The following is a 19925-nucleotide window of genomic DNA, read 5'->3' on the forward strand; positions in this document are numbered from 1 at the left end:
CTAGCAAATAATAAATGAGGTACATAGAACAAGGTACCTAGCAACATTGAAAATAAAATTATGCTTTTTATTTGCTATTGTTATTTTTAAATCCTTCAATCCCAAAGCCTGCAGGGCTTAGTTAAAGCCAAAGAAAGGGCATACAAATAAAAATGACACATAGCGTTATGATAAACACACACAAGTTATTTTCTGCAGAGCAACACTTCAACTAAAATAAACTCAGCCCCCAAAGCAAGTAACTAAACACATGTCAATGCAATACAGTATTTGTTGAGTGAGAGGTGAAGCCCCTTTGGGTGAGTTTGGACAGTTCCAGAACAGGCTGGAGCCATGCAGGGGCACCATCCCAGGTCTTTGAAGCAGGATAGTGACACTGATTGACAAATTGTTAAGAATTAACCCAGCTTTTCAGTGTAACACAAAGGCCATTGTCACTGCTCAAGTACCACAGCAGCTCTGCTTGGTTTCCAGAGAGGACTCACACAGAGCAGGAGCTTCTCCGTGGCACTGAAGAGTTTGTTACCAACATGCTCTGACTGGCTTTCTTGCCTCTTTTCCTCTCATTCCTTTTTATTTTTCTGGAGAAAACTTTTTTTTTTTAAAACTACCCAACACCCTAAATATTTTTTTTAAGCCAGATATCAAACAAAGGAATGTATAGAATAAATATCTATTTGCAGATGTGTTGGGCAGATGAATACATGCCTGAGTTGGCCCAGCTACAATTTTATTTATTGAACAGGCTGGAAAAAAAAGGAAAGACCAAAAATTAAGTTTCAAGGACCCTGAAATCCTCCACTCTATTACCTCTTGTGCAGACAAACAATTGTTAATTTTAAGTAGGATTCCTTTAATTGCCTGGGACATGCATGTCATAACAGAATTTCCCTCTAAATTCTATCTATGCAATTTCAGTCTTTCACACATAAAGGCAGGAACTCGGGGAACTTCCAACTTTCCAAACAAAATAGAGAAATATGAGAAAAACATGTGATGTTTTAGAAGAGGAGTAAAGCTCCCACAAAGGGGAACTGCTGGTATCAAAAAGGAAGTTTCAAGAAAAGTCACTTGCATCTTTTTGAAGAAAAAGAACAATAAAAAGATACACACACACACACACACACAGAGAAAAGGAGAGGAAAGCTCATGTTGCAATATAGGTCCCAAACATCTGAGACTGAAAAAAACCCCAGGGCTGTCAGAGCATCATGCCTTGTTAACAAGGGATTGCTCCCAGCAGAACATTCCATTTTATCCAACTTCATTTTAAGCGACTCAAGCAGATGGGCTCCTGAGACTTTCTTGAGGGGGAGACACCCTCGAGGTCTCTCTCTTGTGCACAACTAACAGAATTTTTTCTGTCACCAGCCTTTGGTGTGACCCACCCTCTCCAAGCTGCCAACGGCTGGGCAGGGAAAAGAAGGGGACAGTTTGTGTTACACTGTCCTGAGATTTGAGGAAAGCAGACAGATCAATGATCAAAAAATCCATGTCTGCTCAGAAGGTTGAGTCTACACACAGAATTCCAGCTGAGCCCCGAATCTGGACTACCCGTGTATATAAAAGACAGTTCCAAGAAGGAAGAGAGGCTGCATTTTGGGAAGTTCAGTCACAAGAGTGAGGAGCCTCTGCAATGCCAAGTGCTCTGCAGCAGCCAGGAGGCCAAATCCAGTCCTGCCAATGTGGGATGCTCATGATATCCAAACCCCACACAGCCCCCACATCACCCACAGAGTGTGGGCAGGGCCAGGGTGGTCCTGCCAGGCAGTGTCCTGCCTGCACCCTGACATTGCCAACGTGAACATGAGGACACATCACATCCTGCACACAAACCAAGGCTCTGCACCGTGGCTTCATCGTGGCCAAGTGCCAACAGTTTGGGTTGTGCACCAGCATAGGCACAGTAGTTACATGGAACATAGGTAAAGACTCTGCTGCAGCAGAGCTGCATAATTCCTTCTACAGGCCAAGGAGATTATTTGCTGAAATTCTGAGCAAGAGCTAAAATCTGACCCCAGCAGCACATTTCAGTTACACAGTGTATTCTTCTCAAACAAGACTCATATTCAACTCCTATTCATACACCCAGTAAAAAGACATATAAAGATGCAGTAAAATTTGTATTTAAGATAGCTGAGTCTTTCAAATTAATCTTACTGTAACAAAATCCATTTAGAATATAATTCCAGGTGAAATTACATTCATAAAACCACTACCACAACCATAATCTTTTACTGTATTAATGTTTCTGATATTGCACACAAGGACTGGTATCATCCTTTGTAATATGTAATATCTTTTCTGAGAAAGAAGCCTTCTCAAGTTGGATTTATCTCTAAAATAGCATCTATATAAATAGTTTTGTGGCAGTGGAATGATGAAGTGACCTATCTGACAGGATGTGTAAATTCAGTCAATTGAAGGGCAACAAGCAAAACACTGACTTCATATTTAAAAGAATACATAACCTAACTACAGTGTAGTAAGTAAAATCCCTACATTAATCACAGGGTTATGGCAAGCGGTTTCAGTCATTCTTTCATAAAAATTAGGATTCACACCATAATTGTATTTCAGCTTTTTCTCTCTGAATGCCCCGATGGGTCAGCAGAAGAAGCTCCACTGTCACTGCCCAGCTTTCCTCAGGACACAGATGCCACCCAGCATTTTGCCTGCTTCAAATTCTAAAGGGAAGGCAGCATCACCAGATTTACTGCTCAGGAAATGTTTTTAAGCAACGCTGTTTGTTGCAAGCAAGTTTCAGAGCAGAGGCAGGGGAGGTAAACACCAAGCCAGGTTAAATCAGCCGTTTCCTGCTAAGCTGAATGTACAAATACTTTGAGTATAAGCACACCAGTGTAATCCTTTAGGACTGAGGTAGACAGAAAACTATCCTGCAAACAGGGTCCACACTGACAAAATTCAGCCAAATTCAACAGAATTACACGGATTTCAGTCAGCTAATGTACAACCTCATGTCAGATTGGCTGTAGCTGGGCACTTTATATCATACTTAAACTTAATATAAGTGGTTGTTCTTCAGAAAACACAGGTTTTCTCTGGTTTCTATGTGTTAGCTGACTACCAAGCATGGGGAAAACCTCTGGATCATAAACTGCTGCTGGTGGCTTTATAGTCCTTCCTGCCTGCTGGAAGGATCATGGATAACTAGGGCTTCTCCTGCCTGAAGGCAGTGAATCACTGGGAAATGGACTCCTCTTTTCATCAGGCCAGCGTGAGCCTGATCATTCCCCAAAGAAAGAAGCAGCACTTGGATGTATCCATCCTAGCCAAATATCACTAGCATCAAATTTTCCATTTCCAAACATTTTCATAAAGTCCTACTAAAACTAAACTAATATTCCAGACCTAATGCAACTTACGTTTTTTTGGGGGAAGACATTCTCAGTTCAGTTATTAGCTCCAAAATACTTTTTTTTTAACTTCACAAACCCTCCACTTATGGCATACAGGAGGAATGAACTCCTTTACTCCTTAAATGACAACTTCCACATATATAGAAAAATAAAAATCACTTATTATCCACTTTAGTTCCAAATACAAATTGCATTCCTCTGACCATAACTACTTTAACATACCAAAACCTTTACAAAACAGAGGAGTTTAAGTCAATCGAAATGTCCAGTAAGCTTAGTCAGCATTTACAGGGACCAAACAGACCTGTTGCCCTTATGTCAGTGCTACTTAATAGTGGTTTACACCAGTATTTTTAATTTGATTTGAATTCAGGGATGTGAGGGAATGGGCTGTGCACACACAAGTAGGGAACTGCAGTGAGAAAAAGCAGATATTACACACTACTTATGTTGCTCAATATGCTAAAGAAGATGCATAGGAAGGGCACTGAGTGGTAACAGCCTGTCCAGTGGGCAATAAGGAGGATTGTAGGGAATCTGCCAAAAAACTATGGGCCCAAGTCTGATGTCTGACCTCATAACAACCCTGCTTTGAGGAAGAGGCTGGACCAGATGACCTCCTGACATCCCATCCAAACTGAATTATCTATGATCCCTTTGGTTTTAGAGCCTTATAATTCATAATTCTCAGGGCAGGGAATCCCAGTTTTCTCAGGCATTATTAAAATATAATTACTTGCTATTCATTAGATATTAATGCCTGCATAGAATTTATAATTTAGCAATTAACTTTCAGGTATGCAAATGCAGATCCTGTGTAGGAGCGCAGGTTATCTCTAACAGCAGAATAAATATGAGCCTTAACATAAGTAGACAGTTTCCTCTATTACTGTGTAGCAGATTAGTATGTTCTGTCCCTTAAATTTGGTACAGGACTTTGGAATCCCTTCAGGACTATATAGACATGTGCATTATATTTTGCAGCTGATCTTCTTAAAGTATTAATCACATCGATTCCATGGCTGCACACTGTATGGTTTCAGACTTCAGAGTTCAAACAGTCCAGCTGTCCCAAAGGAAAATCCCAAACAAAAAAATCAGAAAGTTTTTAAGAAGCATTGTGGGATAGTTTGGAATGAAAAATAGTAACACACACTAAATGCTTCTCATGCTCCTTCTGGCCTGCAGTAATCCTAAATATTCATGACAGTAAAATATTATTAGAAGTGACCAGAAATAATGGATATTTGAATAGTAAAATAAATATATCTCACATGTTTGTTAAGGCTAGAATTTCTGGAGCTTAAATATGTACAAGCGTGAAGTCTGAAATAATGCCCATGACCTAGGAGCAGTATTCTGCCACAGAGGCAATATATGGAAAACAAATTAAAATAGATAAGCAATGCATTCTGAGTTATGTATTTGTGTATGCTGAGTTGTTTGGCAGATGTAGGATAGAAGATGAATATTTCAGTACGTAAACCATAAACATGCCTTTAATTCTAAAGTGCAAGGCACCATTCTGCATTCCTTGTCAATATACATAAGCCTCATGAATATCATGCCATTTTCCAATTTTTATATCTACCAACTGCACAAATAGCTAATAAAAGCTACAGAAATAAAAATGTTGTTTTCATAAATAAACTGGTTTAAATCCTGCACACACAGACAAAACATAAGTTAGTTCTCTTTTTGTTCCATTTTTTAAAACCTGCCTACGTGGTGAAGGAAGAAACCTCATAATCCTTCATATATAGCCAGTTGCTTTGATATTTAAATACTAAATAAATCTGGGAAAGTGATTTTGATCTGCTAGGGAGATCATCTTCTCCATTCCACCCCCAAGAAAGCCAAGAGTGTTTAATCTGCACTTGGAAGAAATTTGGAAGAGAAACAAGTCTTTAGGCTCTGCTTGCTTTATATTAAACATATTTACTATCAGGCAGCTGATGGCTCTGCTCCTCCCCTTGCCTCCACTAGAGGTGTCTTTAATTCTCTGGAACGAATACTTAAGTCTTTCTGCTGCTAGGCAGAGTATTTATTTTCCATTTCTCTGTTCAAGCCACCAGAAGAACCAACAAGACTTTTAACTTGATTGCCTTGCATCTATATTTGACAATTTTTAAGCCATACCAGGACAAGCAGGTTGTTACTTAGTGTACTGAGAGTGTTTGTCAGGAGCACTTCACTCAGGAAGAGAAACACAAGATAAGTGGATTGGAGATGCAGCCAAGATATCTGGAGACTGCCTCATCACCAGTTAAAAGGAATTTCCAATAACAAAAATAATAATAAAAAAAATCTAAGGTCTGTACATGGGACAGCTAAAGGACAACGTGCTACAGTTCTGTGCAATTAGTTCTTTCTTTGCAATGCTGAAAATACAGCTTGAGTAGCAGCTCACAGTAAATCTAAACATCAAAGAGATGTCAAAGAAATCTTTCTTTTCTGTTTTCTATCCTGATTATCATTTAGAAAAGTTCTAGGGGTAGGTACCAGAACACAAGATCTCTGAAAGCCAGCATTACTGACCCCCAGTGCTCAAATAAAAAGATAACAGGTTTTCACACTCTGGTTCCCACAATTTCAATGGGTTATATTGTCATTGTTCATTGCTTATACACAGCTGAACTGTTAGCACATTTCAAGGAACATGTTAGAAACTCATAATAATTTTCTTTAGCTAATAACCATTTCTTCAAAGCTGTGAAACCAAGCAGCCTTTTCCCACTACACAGCAATAGTTTGGAGCAGAAAGACAAGTTCTGCCCTGGCTCGAGCTGCAGAGGATTTCCAGAATGCTCCATGCCATGAAAACCTATGAAGAGAACACCTTGTAACACCAAAATATCACCTGAAGGTCTCTCTCCTGAGGTTTGATGCAGTTTGACTCTATTGAGTTTAATATCTCCACGGGTCGTAATCAAGCAAAGTGAATTTTGGAACGGCTCAAGGTTTCAGAGTAAATACATATGTGGGAATGTGCTTTATCAGGCACAGTGCATATCCAATTTACTGCTGCAAGCAGTCAGGAAGTTTTTGTAAAAATCCTTTTTAAGTGGAAAAACTCTCCTGCAGATTAATGACAAAGCCTTTCTCCTCAAGATACAAATCTGTAAGTGCAAGACTTCTAAGTGAATTCTCCACCCTCTTCTCACTCTGAATGAAACAACTTATTAATTGTAATTATTTCCTAACCTGGACTGAAGTCACCTAATTCAAGTAAGGGATTGGTAGCAGCAGCCCTGTGAAAGTTCATCTTTAGTAAACCTGTAATCTTTTGTCACGGGACGAAAAACCAGAAGCAACTCTGAAGAGAACAGACATTTTCCTTTTCACTTCACTGTCATTAGTTCACTTTTGAGTGACATCTCTCCTCACATTTTACAACATCTTTATCTCAAGCAATAAAATACAGAAAAGAAAATAAATAATTAAGATCTGGGGGCATATTCTGCAAATAGCTTCACAAAATCTCCCATTTAATACTAATGGGAACACTCACCTTAAGAAATCAGGCACATTATATATGACTTGATAGAAAGTTTTCCAACTACAATGTTTTATCTCAGAAATGCTGACAAAAATCCTTAGTAGAGTAGGAGAAACCAACTACAAAAGTTGAATAAACAGATGCAGCCTTTAATGGAAGGCAAATATGGTAAATTACTCCATTTCTGCTGAATAAATATTTCCCTATACAAAGCATCTCATACTTTAAACTTTCCACGCAGTAATGCTCTTAAATTAAGTAATGAGGATTTTAGGACTTTCATGGTAACTAGAAGTACAATTACTGGTCTAAGATGACAGAATTTACTTAGAAAATTCTTTGCATATGGAAGATTGAAAGATTAAAAGGAATGGGAAAATAATTAGGTTTTAATAAGCAGTCAATTTTATTTTAAAAAATTTTCATGTGGTATGAAAATATTAACAATTTCAGGAGACACTTCAGTGTATCCAAAAAGTTTGCTGAGTGATATTTCATACCTAATTAACTCTTTTGATAAAGTGCATGCACTACTGTTTGAAATTAAGGGTGGGTCTGACCGATTTTAATTCACTTTTTTTACTGAGCATATAAGCAATCAAAATTCTTATAGAACAACTAACAAAAGATTCCAATGAAGAATCATAAAACTGATAACATCTACAGGCCCCTCTGGATCTGGATTAAGGAAGGGTGAAGCTCACAAATCTCTGTATAGTTCTTATTTCTCCTTCAACCTTTTCGCGACGTGTGCAAGAACAACACGGTAGTTTAGGTTTCTGGTCCACAACCATCTCCGTGAGGAATGCTGCAGGAACAAGGAATGCTGCAGGAACAAGGAATGCTGCAGGAACAAAGAGTGCAGACCCATTTACACAGGTTTTGCACTGTCTGTGGTGTAACACTCAGGATTTCCAGCAAGCGACTGTTGCCCGTTCAGCCTTCGTAAGGAGTGACCTTGACTCTGATAACCTGTTCTCTAAACATGGAAGACTTCCTCCCTTCTAAATCAATATTCCTGACTTATTTTAGAAAAAGACCCCAAGGTTCAAACATTCAAAGGGCACAAGGAAGATATTTATGGACTGGCTCCATGATAAAGAATCAATTAATAACGATCCAAGGGAGGCAGTAACAAAAAAGCAATTTTGCCTCTAGTTTCCAAAGAAGCTAAAAAAAAGACGAACTGCACCTAAAAATCTGTGTCACTATGCTCCCCCCAACCCCAATTCAACTATCTATTAGCAATGCTGCATGGAAGCAATGTTAACCTTTCTTTCAGAACCCTAAAAAACTCCTATGCAGTGATTTAAGTCCAAAACACCCTTTCATTTTTTTTTTAAACAAAAAAAGGCACACTGCCACTGCTTTTTGTGTACTGCTATCAAATTACCCTAAGAATTAATCAGAATCTGCAAACATTTTAACAAAGTCATATTGCACCTTCACTTTTCAGCAGGAAATAATGATCCATGGCTTCCTGCTTTCAGTAATACTTTTCTGGTTCAAATGCAAGTGATTCTGCAGTAAAAAAAAAAAAGGGAAGAGGAACACCCATCTTCTTTTTCTATAACTGCTTAATTCTGAGCACAACTACCTTCCACTGTAAGACTGCATGCTATAATGCTAATTCCTCTATTAATTTCAGAGAGAAGTGATCTGTAACCCAGCATATACACATTTTGCCTTGCTTTATTAAATGGAAAGCAAAGAAGTCAGATCAGTTTATATTTAAACTCTGTTGAAAAGTGGATGCTTACATGCTATATTAGGGACTGAGTTCTACTCTCTGGTATTCCCAGTGCTTAAAACAAAAAGTCAGTTCTCTCATCTGAACTAATGTGTCTCTGGTTTTAGGGGAATCAGCATCTTCTGGGATGTTTAGGGGTTTGTGTTTGTGCATGTCGAATTTACAAAAACAGCTCCAGTTCTATTCTTGAGGAACTCATTCCACAAGAAACTCAGCAATTCCTTTTGATTCCTAACAATTGGAAAATCACAGTATTTGAAGCAGTAGATCAATAAATCACCATGCTCTTCTTGCAAAAAATGCTATTGCTAAACTGGTATTTTTTCTTTGCTAATTTGTGCTTTTGGATAATTGTCCTCTTAGTGTTGCTTGTAGCCTCAAATCACAACCTAGCAAACCAGTAATATTTTTCACTATAAACCGATTTAGTTTTTAATTAAAAAGAATGTTTTTAATCACAATTACACCATTATATTTATTTCTTAGCTACCAAAGCTATTATCCCTACTAATTCTCTTCAGAGCAGGGACTGCATCTTGATGCACTGTGGTTCTTTAGCTCAGTTGTTCAGTGCTCTGAAAAACTATTTGAGGGCAAATTAAAACATATGTGGTCTAGATGCACTATGAATCTTACTTATTTTTCACACTCTTGAATAACTTTAACCTTCCAACATCTACCTAAAAAAAATCTCATCTGAAATTTTATATTTAAGCAGAATGAATACAGAAGAGATTCATCTTTACACGGATTCCTGTAAAAATACACAAAAATGGTAGAAGTGTATATGCTTTTCAATTATATGAATGATTAACTATGAGCTCGTGTAGTTTGGTCATGCCAAAACAGTTAAAGAATCTTTCCTTGCAGCTATTCTGTTGATATCTTATTTGACAGCATTTTAAAAGCAGGCCACAGTCTAACAATGCCAAGTTGATCAACCTGCTCCACACTGGACTGTTAAAAACTGTGAATAGAAACTAAAAACACAGTGGGATTAGGAAAAAACCATAAACCCTGATGCTGGTGGGTTGTTTGTCAAAATTACAGCTCCCTAGTTGCAGATTGGAGGAAACCCACAGCCTTTTAAAAGGCATTCTGCAATGGAGAAATTACAAATGAGGCGGGTAGGACTTGGGTGCTGTCACACAAACCATGTTTGAGAGAACCCAGAGACTGTTTTACACTCGAACATCTGGGACTCGCTGCACGGCTCCCAATAACCAGTGGGACAGCACAAGAAAAGGCAACACATCCCAGATGTTAGACATCAGTCATGGGCCATAGAACTGGCACATTACAGTAAGGCAGGAGGGAAAATATCTTTTAAGTGCAGTAGAATGAGAGGCAGAAAAGCTTTGCATGGATAAGCAGACAGCCATGTCTCCTCTGCCTAAATTTTCATTAGGGATAATGTTCTGATCCGTGTCACACTGAAGTCTTTGTGGAAGCAAAGTTGCTACTTTTCCATGAAAACTGCTTAACTGTTTAAGAGAGGTACTTGTTTGGAGCGAAATATTTAAATTAAGTGTGTAGCACGCAGTGCTAAGGGTCAGCTCTCAGATTTGAAAATCTTCAGGGAACAGCTGGGCCATGAATCCTTTCTGCTCTAATCCTGTTACTGAATGAAGAGGGAATGACAACAAACACAGTAACCTTAATTTCTCGTGTCCTTCTTTTCCCTGTGGCTTTCAGTATGACTGTGAGCTGCTGGTAGATTAATGAGACACCAGTATTGCTTTGTCTCCATCTATCCCAGCATGGATGTGTTTTGAAGACAACTGACAGGCTGAGATGGAGAGTTATGTGTCAATCAGTATTGTATCACTGGAAACACCACAGCAGTATGTGCTGGAAATCGTAGAAATCTACAGTTAGTTACAATTTTTTGGCAGCTATAAATCAGGTAACAGTGACCTCAATATTACTCTAATTATTTGCACTTTCAACATACAGAGGTGAACAACACATGGACCACAACATCAGGTCCAAATGCCTTTAAGAACAATCAAGTTTGTATTTAGCTCTTACATTTCAGTAACCCAAAGTATGTTTGGGCAAATTAGATATACTACATTATATAATGACTTCTGTTGGACAGCAAGCTTTGCTTCTTTTTATATGTATAGAAAATCTATATCTGAACTGAAATAGGCTGAGGCTACCTACAGGAATAATCTCCAGAAGCAATGTTATCCTAATGAGCATTTCATAAGCAGCTCAGAATAGGGATGGAAAGAAAGAAAGAACGAGAGGAAAGAGCTGGATAACATAAATTTTTAAAAAACTTTCTTCAATAAGAATGGCTCATGATACCTCATAACTCGTGCTCTGAACAAGTCCCCATATTCATTCCTTAAGATCTTTTAAAAAACTGTCTAAGTAAGGGCTTTTAGTGAAAGAAGGACGTATCAATATTCAACATCAGCGTGTATTCATCCTCAGCGAGCAGTTACTGCCCAAGAGAGAGCTGACAGTTTAAAGAGAAGCCTTTCAATGGTTTCGTTTTTCCCTGAAGCCCTAAATAGATCACACAGCAAAATCCTGAACTGACACTTCAGAGGTGCTACGGAGACCATTTTTCCCCTTTTATTTCTGACATTAATATTTTTAATACAACATTAAACTAAGAAAATATTGGGTAGAGAATTTCAAAAGCATCAAATATCTTAGGAAGACAAGTCTCATGCATCCTACCATTAATTTGATGCTAAATTGGCAAGAAGCTGAAAAGGTAAAGCTTTGCACCTGAATTGTTATTCCACAGAGATTGCAGCAGTCAGACAAAACACATTTGGCTTTATTTGCCTCTTCAAGCACGAAAGATTATGTGAAACTAATGCTGAAGATGCAAACATTATACCTGTAGAATGTATAGGCAAGAATGCAAGTGATCAAGGAAAAGGTATCTCTAACAAAAACACAAACAGCAGGCCTCAAAAGGATGGGCAGGTATTGTTCTCCTTTGTATTTCTTTCTTAGGAAGTATGAATATTACATATATGTATGTACATATATATCTCTCAAGATCTGGTACTACCTTTCTACCTCTATACAATCCATGTCACTGACCTCTCACAAGCATTCCCATGCCTTTGTTGTTTTGTATCCAGCAACACCATGCAATTCACTCACTTGCTGAAACTCGGTTTGACACCACAGGGTGCAAAATAACACAGAAAATATTATCTGCGGGAGAAGAGAAGATTGTCTGACGCTGGGAATACTCCTGTGAACAGGAAAATCAGCTCTGCCCTTTCAAAAGTTAGATCAGCTCCTTGATTGATTGCCCTTCCCCTCTTTTTGTGGTCTTTTAAGAGTTCAAGAATTGGCCAGGAAATCAATATAACTCATGTAGAAGCGCCTCCAAAAGGAGAAAAAAAGAAATGTGGTTTAGTTTGGGAAGCTATTCACCAGTATCTGCTGGGTGCATCTTTGAAGTACCAGACATAATGCAGGAAGTTTTGCTGAAAACACACTCATTAAATTTTTTGGGTTAGGAAGGGAAGAAATAAGGTCATGTTCTGCAAATATCCTATAAAAAGAGAGAGAAAAGAGCCACTCAAGTGTTCTGACACTGCACTCTGACATATTTCAGTCATTTACAGGAAGCCCTCAGCAAAGAATGCAAACAGGAAAGTTCTTCCTCATGAATAAGCTTGCCTTTCAGCCAAAAAAGATCCCCAGCTGCCCCGTGTAAATTCTGCAAATGAAAAGGATTTCTGTTTCTAAACTCCCTGAAAGTCAAACCACTCTCACTATATACAAATCTCTAGATAGAATATATTTCCTTACAAATACACATAAGCAGCTTATGATAAAGTAAGTGGATGCATCTCGTACTTCTGGATTCCTTAGTGCTACGGGAGCTGCTCAGAAAGTTTACTCATCCCTGATCCACAAAATAGCCAAGTATATTTCAGCAGGAATTTGCAAAGTTACAAACAGAAACCAAAATCCCAAGCAAGTACTATCTACATATCTGGGGACTTCAGGGCCAAGGTATTTTACTCGGGAGTTTTGGAGGTGAAATAAAAGGTGACACATTCACAAAACAAAGCACTTCGACAGCAAATGTAGCTGGGACAGATAAGAAGCATCACTTTCCAGGAAGAAATGTATTCAGCAGGAACTTGCACCTTTACTGAAGCACAGAGATGCTGGACTAAATGACCATTTGTCTGACTGACTGATACATTTTCTTGGTTTGGGTTATAAAATGATATAACATATGTGACCAAAATACCACTTTATAAGGAAAACTTCTACCTTCTGAGTCTCTCCACGCTTGCACGATGGAAATGAAAATGTGAGTGATGTGCAGAGAACAACAGAAATGGTTGAGAATCTCCGAGTTTGCCTCATGAGGTACCTGCTGCTCCTCTGTTTTGCTGAACAGACACAGGGGGGAACCACCCTACAACACTCCAATGAAAGCTTGGCACCTAAAAGGCTGTATCACAGGTGTGCTTCCCGAGGAACCTGCTACCAGCTGTAAAAAGAGTGGAATAATTGTATCACCCAGGTACAGAAACAGCCAACATCTCTAACATTTCTGGTCGTGTCATCATATATATTACCAACATATTTCTGTACCAACAGTAATGAAAAGTGGTCACGACCCAAATATTCTACACATTTTTCAAATAAAATGAAAAAATGTGTTCCTCCCTCCACGGAGCATGCAATCTAAATTCCTGTCATCCTCGCTAGAGATTTTTTTTATGCCTTGATAGGTTATAAACTGTTACAGATTAATTTTAAGTTAGAAGTGCATTGGAGAAGTCTAATATATCTAGCTCCTTCTAAATTGCTCTTTGTCAGATACGATGGCTTTCCACTGCCTCCTCCCACACACTTTCCATCTCTCCTGAAAATTGCCTCATCTTTGAATCATTACCGTGGTAATTACAACAAGAGAAATCAGTAGTAGAAGAAAAAAAATCTTTGACACAAAGAGCATTATCATGGGACAAAAATATCTTGCTATATCCAAAGATAACACAATGCTGCATTATTAATGCCCCTATCGATTATTGACTTCATTGTAAGGTAAATAACTAAATCTTTACACTTTACTTGTGGGTTTCCTTCCGGTTGACAGAAAATATAAACATGACTAAAAGCTGGAAAGGGCACAGTCATCCCAAAACACTTGGAAGGGGGAAATTTTTACTACACTTTATTTTTTAGTAAAACCAGAGGTGGAATAATATTCACCAAGGGTTCACCTGGGCGAGTCTTCCTGTTTAAAGGGAGAGCATTGAAAGTATTTACCTGCTGGGTGTAAATTTGTTTGGATCTTTCAGAGTGGCTCAATATCCACATTGACAACCCCATTGTTCTGCAAATACAGAACACACAGATTAGCCTTCTTAGCTGGGTGAATGATCAATTCTACTTCCAAGAGTGGCCTTAGATTCTTAAAGGCAATGAAAGTACAAATCCTAACATAGGCCATTATAAAATAAATTCTTTAGAAGGAATGCTTCCTTTTAAGCTCATTTAAAACGAGATTGAAACGAATTCACACAGCTCACTGACTTTCTAGTGAGCTCACTGCCCCATGGCAGGATGAATCACCTCTCTGCTGTTCCTGACAGATGTTTGTCTAAATACTTGTTAAAAGCTGTACTGAAGAGGAGTCCACAACTTGCTTGGACAAACTACCTCAATTTTTCATTTACTGTTACATGGTTTTTCCCAACACCTAACACAAATATCCTGTACTGGAACTTAAAATTCTTAGTCCTGGACACAGAATCCTTTCTTCTGCTTGAACATTTTTAGTGTATCTGAAAATTTTAGGTTATTTCCCACCATGTAGGTGACAGAATCCTGATTCTTTCCAACCTTTCCTCTTTACTCAAGGCCCTGAAAACATAGAAGATAAGATAAAGGGCTAAGAGAGATTCCCAAATCCTTATTTACTGAGGAACATGTCCTACAATTTTGATGTTTTTAGTACAGGGGCCAAGGACTCACTGGGGGAAAGAGAGCGGCAGATCCCCAGCTCTGGAGTCAGATTTCCAAAAGCAGTGCCAAGGCCAGGATTTGTGGTTGGACTCAAGGATCTTAAGAGTCTTTTCCAACCTGAATGAACCTCAGCAGGGTCCGCAGAGATGCACATCACCTGGCTGTGTTGGGTCTAGCAGGGAGGCAGGCAGAGGTTCAGCTCAACACCTGTACCAGGGAGCAAAGCTCATTTGCAGTGCAAAATAAAAAAAAAGGAACAGAAAATATAAGAACTGTCTGGATCAAAACCTGCTGTAGACAATTCTTATTATCAAATAGCCTTCAGTACAATCTTTCCCTACTTTCTGTCGGAAAGGGAATGCTTAACCTACATCTTATGTAGGACGTGAGCAGACAAGAGCAAAAGCTTGGGAATACAACAGACAGCCACAAAGAAAATATCACCTTCTGGTGAGAGCTCACCTTAAACGATACATTTTCAGACTTTCAAATTTTACTTGTAAATGTTGAGGATTAAATCCTGATTTCACTGGTCTCCCAGTGAGATTTTCACCAATACCTTAATAAGAGTCACATTTCATGCTGCAGGGATATGAATTACAGATGGAATTACACTTTTTAAATGGTATTTCTGACTGTTTCATAAGATCTCCATATATATCACCCTGTCCTTGGAATACTGTCTTGACAGTTTATACACAGAACACCCTCTGCAACCGTTTAAAACCAACAGCTTTAAGCATCCAAATATTATTTTCAGTGAAAGCAACAGATCTGTTTTGTAACAGCACGCTTCAACAACACTCAGATGATTCAAGGAAAAACTAAATCCTCCATCTTAAATTTCTGTCATGCAATTGGTTTGAGATTAACAACTTCTATACCTTAGTCTTTCACTTTGTTATTAGTTTTCCAATATTTTTTTCCTCATCTAGATTACCCTCTATTATTTAGTTATAACTTCCTCCATAATTGCAATCAATGAATAGTAATCACTTAATAAACATATCCTGACAGGTCTATTTTTGCACTGGGAAAAGATTAATTTTCTTTATCACCACTCCAGTAAGCAATTTTTTTTTTCCTTGCCTGAAGTAGCAAAGTGAACTGCAGTTCTGCTCAGCTATGTACAGGCATCTGAGCAAGACCAGACACCCCTCCTTCCAATTTTATATTATTTGGATGTAGATTTACCAAAATCTGTGTCACTTGGAACATGCATTCATTTTTATTTGCATTCATTCTTATATGTAATAGTGCTGCACACAGGAAAAAGCTGCTTTGCACAAACAGTTTGTTAACACTGAGCTAACACTGCTGTGCTGGGAGGCTTTTCAGAGTGCTTTGCTTAAAACCAGGTGATGCTGAGAGAAACTGCACTTCTGGTAAAATTTTTGAGCTTAGATACTCAACATGGAAATGCCAAAGAGTGTGCATTCTGTCAAGTATCTGTTAAAGCCTAATTTGATATTAAATAGAATAACACATCCTGAGTGAACTTGGATACCTGCAGGTTGCTATGATGATTTCTTTTCCACTGCCATGTAAATATAGCACATGAAACTGGTAAGGAAACCCAAACAAATGCATTTTGGTTTGTATGTAGAAACCTGCTTTTCTTTCTCACAAGTCAAATCTATTTGTTCTAAGTGGGCCTGGCCTAAAGTCACTGGAATCACAGCAAGTTTTTCTGCTGACTTCATTTCAGACTAGGTGAAGCAAAAAGTGGAAATTCAGAGGAAATAACCTCTCCTACAGCATTCACATTTTTCTGCTTGAAGTCCATCTGGAGAAACTCTCAAATGTCCTGTGAGGTAAGCCTGGCCATTCAGTGCTCCTGAAGAACTAACAGAAGTATTCAAAAATACAAACTGTGAACAAGGATGGGAGAGATTCACCCTCAGCTCCTTTGCTGTCTTACTCTGGTCTGGCCTGGCTTTGACTTAGGACAAACAGACCGTGCTGTTTGCCAGGTACCTTCCAAAAAGGACTAAATCATAGCTTTGGATTAACAAAATGAAATAAAATAATTTTTAAAAAAATCAAGGTTTTAACACATCGAAAATGCATTCTTGAATATCATCTTTTTAGGGGAACCCTCCTCAGTGAGCAATCCTGACATTAAATGGTGTGCCAAACTTTCAGTTGAAACTTTCAGTTGAAAGTGAAACCATAAGACAGAGCTTGAAATGAAAGTGAGTTTCTGTAAAATTTAAGTGCACTTCAGTTCTTCACACTAACATTTAAAACCTCTTGAGCAACTCATCCTTGTACCAAGGTATCAACTCACTCTAAGGACAAATTTTCCAGTGGTAACTTCTGGCATTTTTCATACCAATACTGACAAAAATTAGCTTTACCATCCTCATCCTCTGAACCCCCCCTGTGTGTCGGTCCCACGTCACACAAACCAGTGGGGTCATGCTGAGCTGACCCTCTGAACTGAATCCCATTCCTGCTCTGTGCTTTTGTAAACGGCCTCAGGACATGATCATATGAAAATTCTTACTCATACAGGCTTATCACAAGAATATATACCTGTCTACCAACAACAGACAATTTAGGATTGCACTAATCTGATACACCACAACTAGGAGGACATACCTAAATTCTTTGCACCAGTCTCATCCTTGCCACGGGCAGAACCACATTAAGCTTCAAGGATATCTTTCTAACACATACCAAACAAAAGAAGCTTATGCATATTTTAATCACTTTAGAAGTATCACCCTTCCTCTGGAAAGAATTGATTACATATATCAGTAATAGGGAAGATATTTAGTTCAAAGCTCTGAAAATTAGACTTAAAAATCTCACTTCAGAGTTCACCAGTTCAGCTTGCAATTTTCAGCACACTTTTGAGATCCTGGTAAAAGGCATCTTTTTGTCTGCACAGTAATGAAGACTTTACATACATTAATTACTTCTAAACATAGGCATATTACTAAGAGATTATAAAGCAAAACAAATTTTGCACAAAGCATGAACTTTTAAAATAAGCAACTATTACAGAATTTAATGAAAAAAAGATATATTAGGCATTTTGCAAAGAACTGAGAAGCACTTAATATGAAAACAAAATGCCTGGATTAATCTAGCAGAGGTGTGTTGATATAATGGAAGTCTGAAAGCAATTATGAAAGAACACTCTGCATCTGTGCTGGTCACAAAGTGTTCAGTCATAAAAGCTTTGATTTAAATCATATTAGCATAGTGTAGCAAAGCATGCAGCACCACAACATCAAAGGATATGCCCTGAAAAGATGTATCAATTGTTATTTTTTTTTTCCTCCAATAAGAGTATACTTTTAGTTTCCAACTCATGTGTTTATCAGAAATGATTTGTATATCCAGGGAGAAATCAGAGGGGAATGAAAAAGAAAAACAGCTTGAGGGATGCAAGAATCTCACCACACTTTTAAGTAAAGAAATAACAATTCACTTGTAATAAGACTGTCCCATTAAGGTCCCTGATTGCTATTAAAATCTCAATTGACCTACTCTTTTCTTTGTTAAATTTACCACCTTAAGATAATAAAACCAGCATGACTTTGGATTAGGACTCAGTAGGTTTTTTTTAAGGTATACCTCACAGTCCTCCAAAAATTTTCTGGAGAAAAGCACCCTTGCCTGAACCTCACATTGACTCAGCAGCTGGATACTCTTGTTCCAGATAATTTGCTCAGACTTTTCAGAGGGGATGTGATCACTGAGAATTTCCCATTTTTGACTTTGGCATAGAGGAAATAACAATTTTCCCCTTTGTTCTGGGTAACTTTTCAAAATAATCCAAATAGACTGCTGGACTGCTTGGAGAGACAAAATAAAGAACTTAATTTAGGAGCAATTAATTCCTCTTCAGAACAAATTTTCTAGCACGGTGGTTGAGAGGGTAGAACATCACTGCCTTATGTAAGTGTAACCCTTTTGAACTTCCCAGGTTGAGACATCACAGCTGAGATGGAACCATGTTGGTCACGGCCCTCTGCACGATGCCAGTGCTGCCCTGAGCAGCAGGATATTAGGGAAGGGGACAGCAGGATGCTGCAGTGCCCACAGGGCCCTCCCACCCTGGCACTGTGTGTGTGCAAACACCATTCCCACTGTCACAGCACAGCAGAAATCCAGGCAGCTATTTCTGCGCCACCAGGAACACTTAATCCTCCACCACTTGACCCCTGCTCTGGGTGGGGATGGTGGGGATGTGTTTCAGGTGTGGTGTATAACAGCAGGAGAGCACTGATGCATCAGACCAGGAAATTAAAAGAGGTGCCATTCACACAAAGGAATATTTAGTTAAGTTTGAAAATCTTGGCTTGGATGATACCGAGATGAACCACTTGTTACATCTTCACTTACTATTGTTCACTTGCTGTGGAATTTGTTGTTTGTTCGTTTGTTTTTTTTTTTTATCTCTACAAATCATTTTGTTACTGATTTTAAATGATTCCAAGAGCTCACCTGCATTTCACCCAACACACTCCGAGTCAGAGCCAAGCACTAGGGTCCTTAAGGGAACAGCCCATTACAACACACGACAGTAACTATGTCTCTACGATTTATGAAAAGAAAGCAATATGTGCCTGTTTCGGTGCCTGTCGTTTGCCTACCAATGGTGCAGTGCTCCCCATTCCAGCCCTCTCTGCATTCACACTTCCCATCTTTACAAGTTCCGTGCTCCGTGCAGCGGGGGTGACACACGCGCTGGTCACAGGCCGCTCCCGTCCACCCTTCTTCGCAGCGACACGCTCCGCCCATGCACACCCCGTGGGTGCCACAGTCCACAGAACACACTTCTAGGAGAGAAAAGAAGGGATAACAAACTGATTTGCAAGGAAAAAAAAAACAAACCATGGAACAAAACCAACACTGACTGGAATTGCAGCGGGTACTTCGGTGGCGGCGGGGTGGGAGCAGCAGGGAAGGGGAGCAGAAAGGACGTGCTGGGGCTGCAAACTAAGTGCTGTCAAAAGCTGGCCTGTTCATACTCTGAGGAAAACTGGCTTTTAACTTTTGCTTTAAAACTAAATCGTATTTAAAAGTTGTTTAAAAAGATCTGCTGGACGGGCTGAGCTAGAACTGCATCCTCTACGCAGATAAAAACAAGTTTCAGAGGTAGCGTCCCCAACGCTGCCAGCAGCCAGAACCAGAGCAGGTAGCTCTGCTTTACTCACACCTGGACCCTCAGGGGATACATTTCAGTGATAGACATTGCTTTTGCTAAGAATGACACTGAAAATCACTCATTCAGCAGAGAATGGTGGCAGTTCAGGGTCACTTAGACTCTGGGAACAATGGGTAAAAGACACTTTCAAAGGAG

At 38.9% G+C, this 19925-nt stretch overlaps 1 protein-coding gene across 21 annotated transcripts in view; it reads right to left on the bottom strand.

Moving 5' to 3' along the window:
• Positions 1-19925, bottom strand: part of TENM2 (teneurin transmembrane protein 2) — a 1078265-nt gene that overhangs the window by 58412 nt on the left and 999928 nt on the right. For 17 of the 21 annotated variants that reach the window (XM_064671589.1, XM_064671588.1, XM_064671590.1 and 14 more), the window contains one exon: positions 19189-19401. In XM_064671589.1, the coding sequence (XP_064527659.1) occupies positions 19189-19401 (213 nt within the window). The remainder of the gene's footprint in view (positions 1-19188; positions 19402-19925) is intronic. The other 4 variants (XM_064671605.1, XM_064671601.1, XM_064671599.1 and 1 more) reach the window with 1 other exon arrangement.

The sequence above is a fragment of the Pseudopipra pipra genome, chromosome 15 (assembly GCF_036250125.1).
Source record: "Pseudopipra pipra isolate bDixPip1 chromosome 15, bDixPip1.hap1, whole genome shotgun sequence".
NCBI lineage: Eukaryota > Metazoa > Chordata > Aves > Passeriformes > Pipridae > Pseudopipra > Pseudopipra pipra.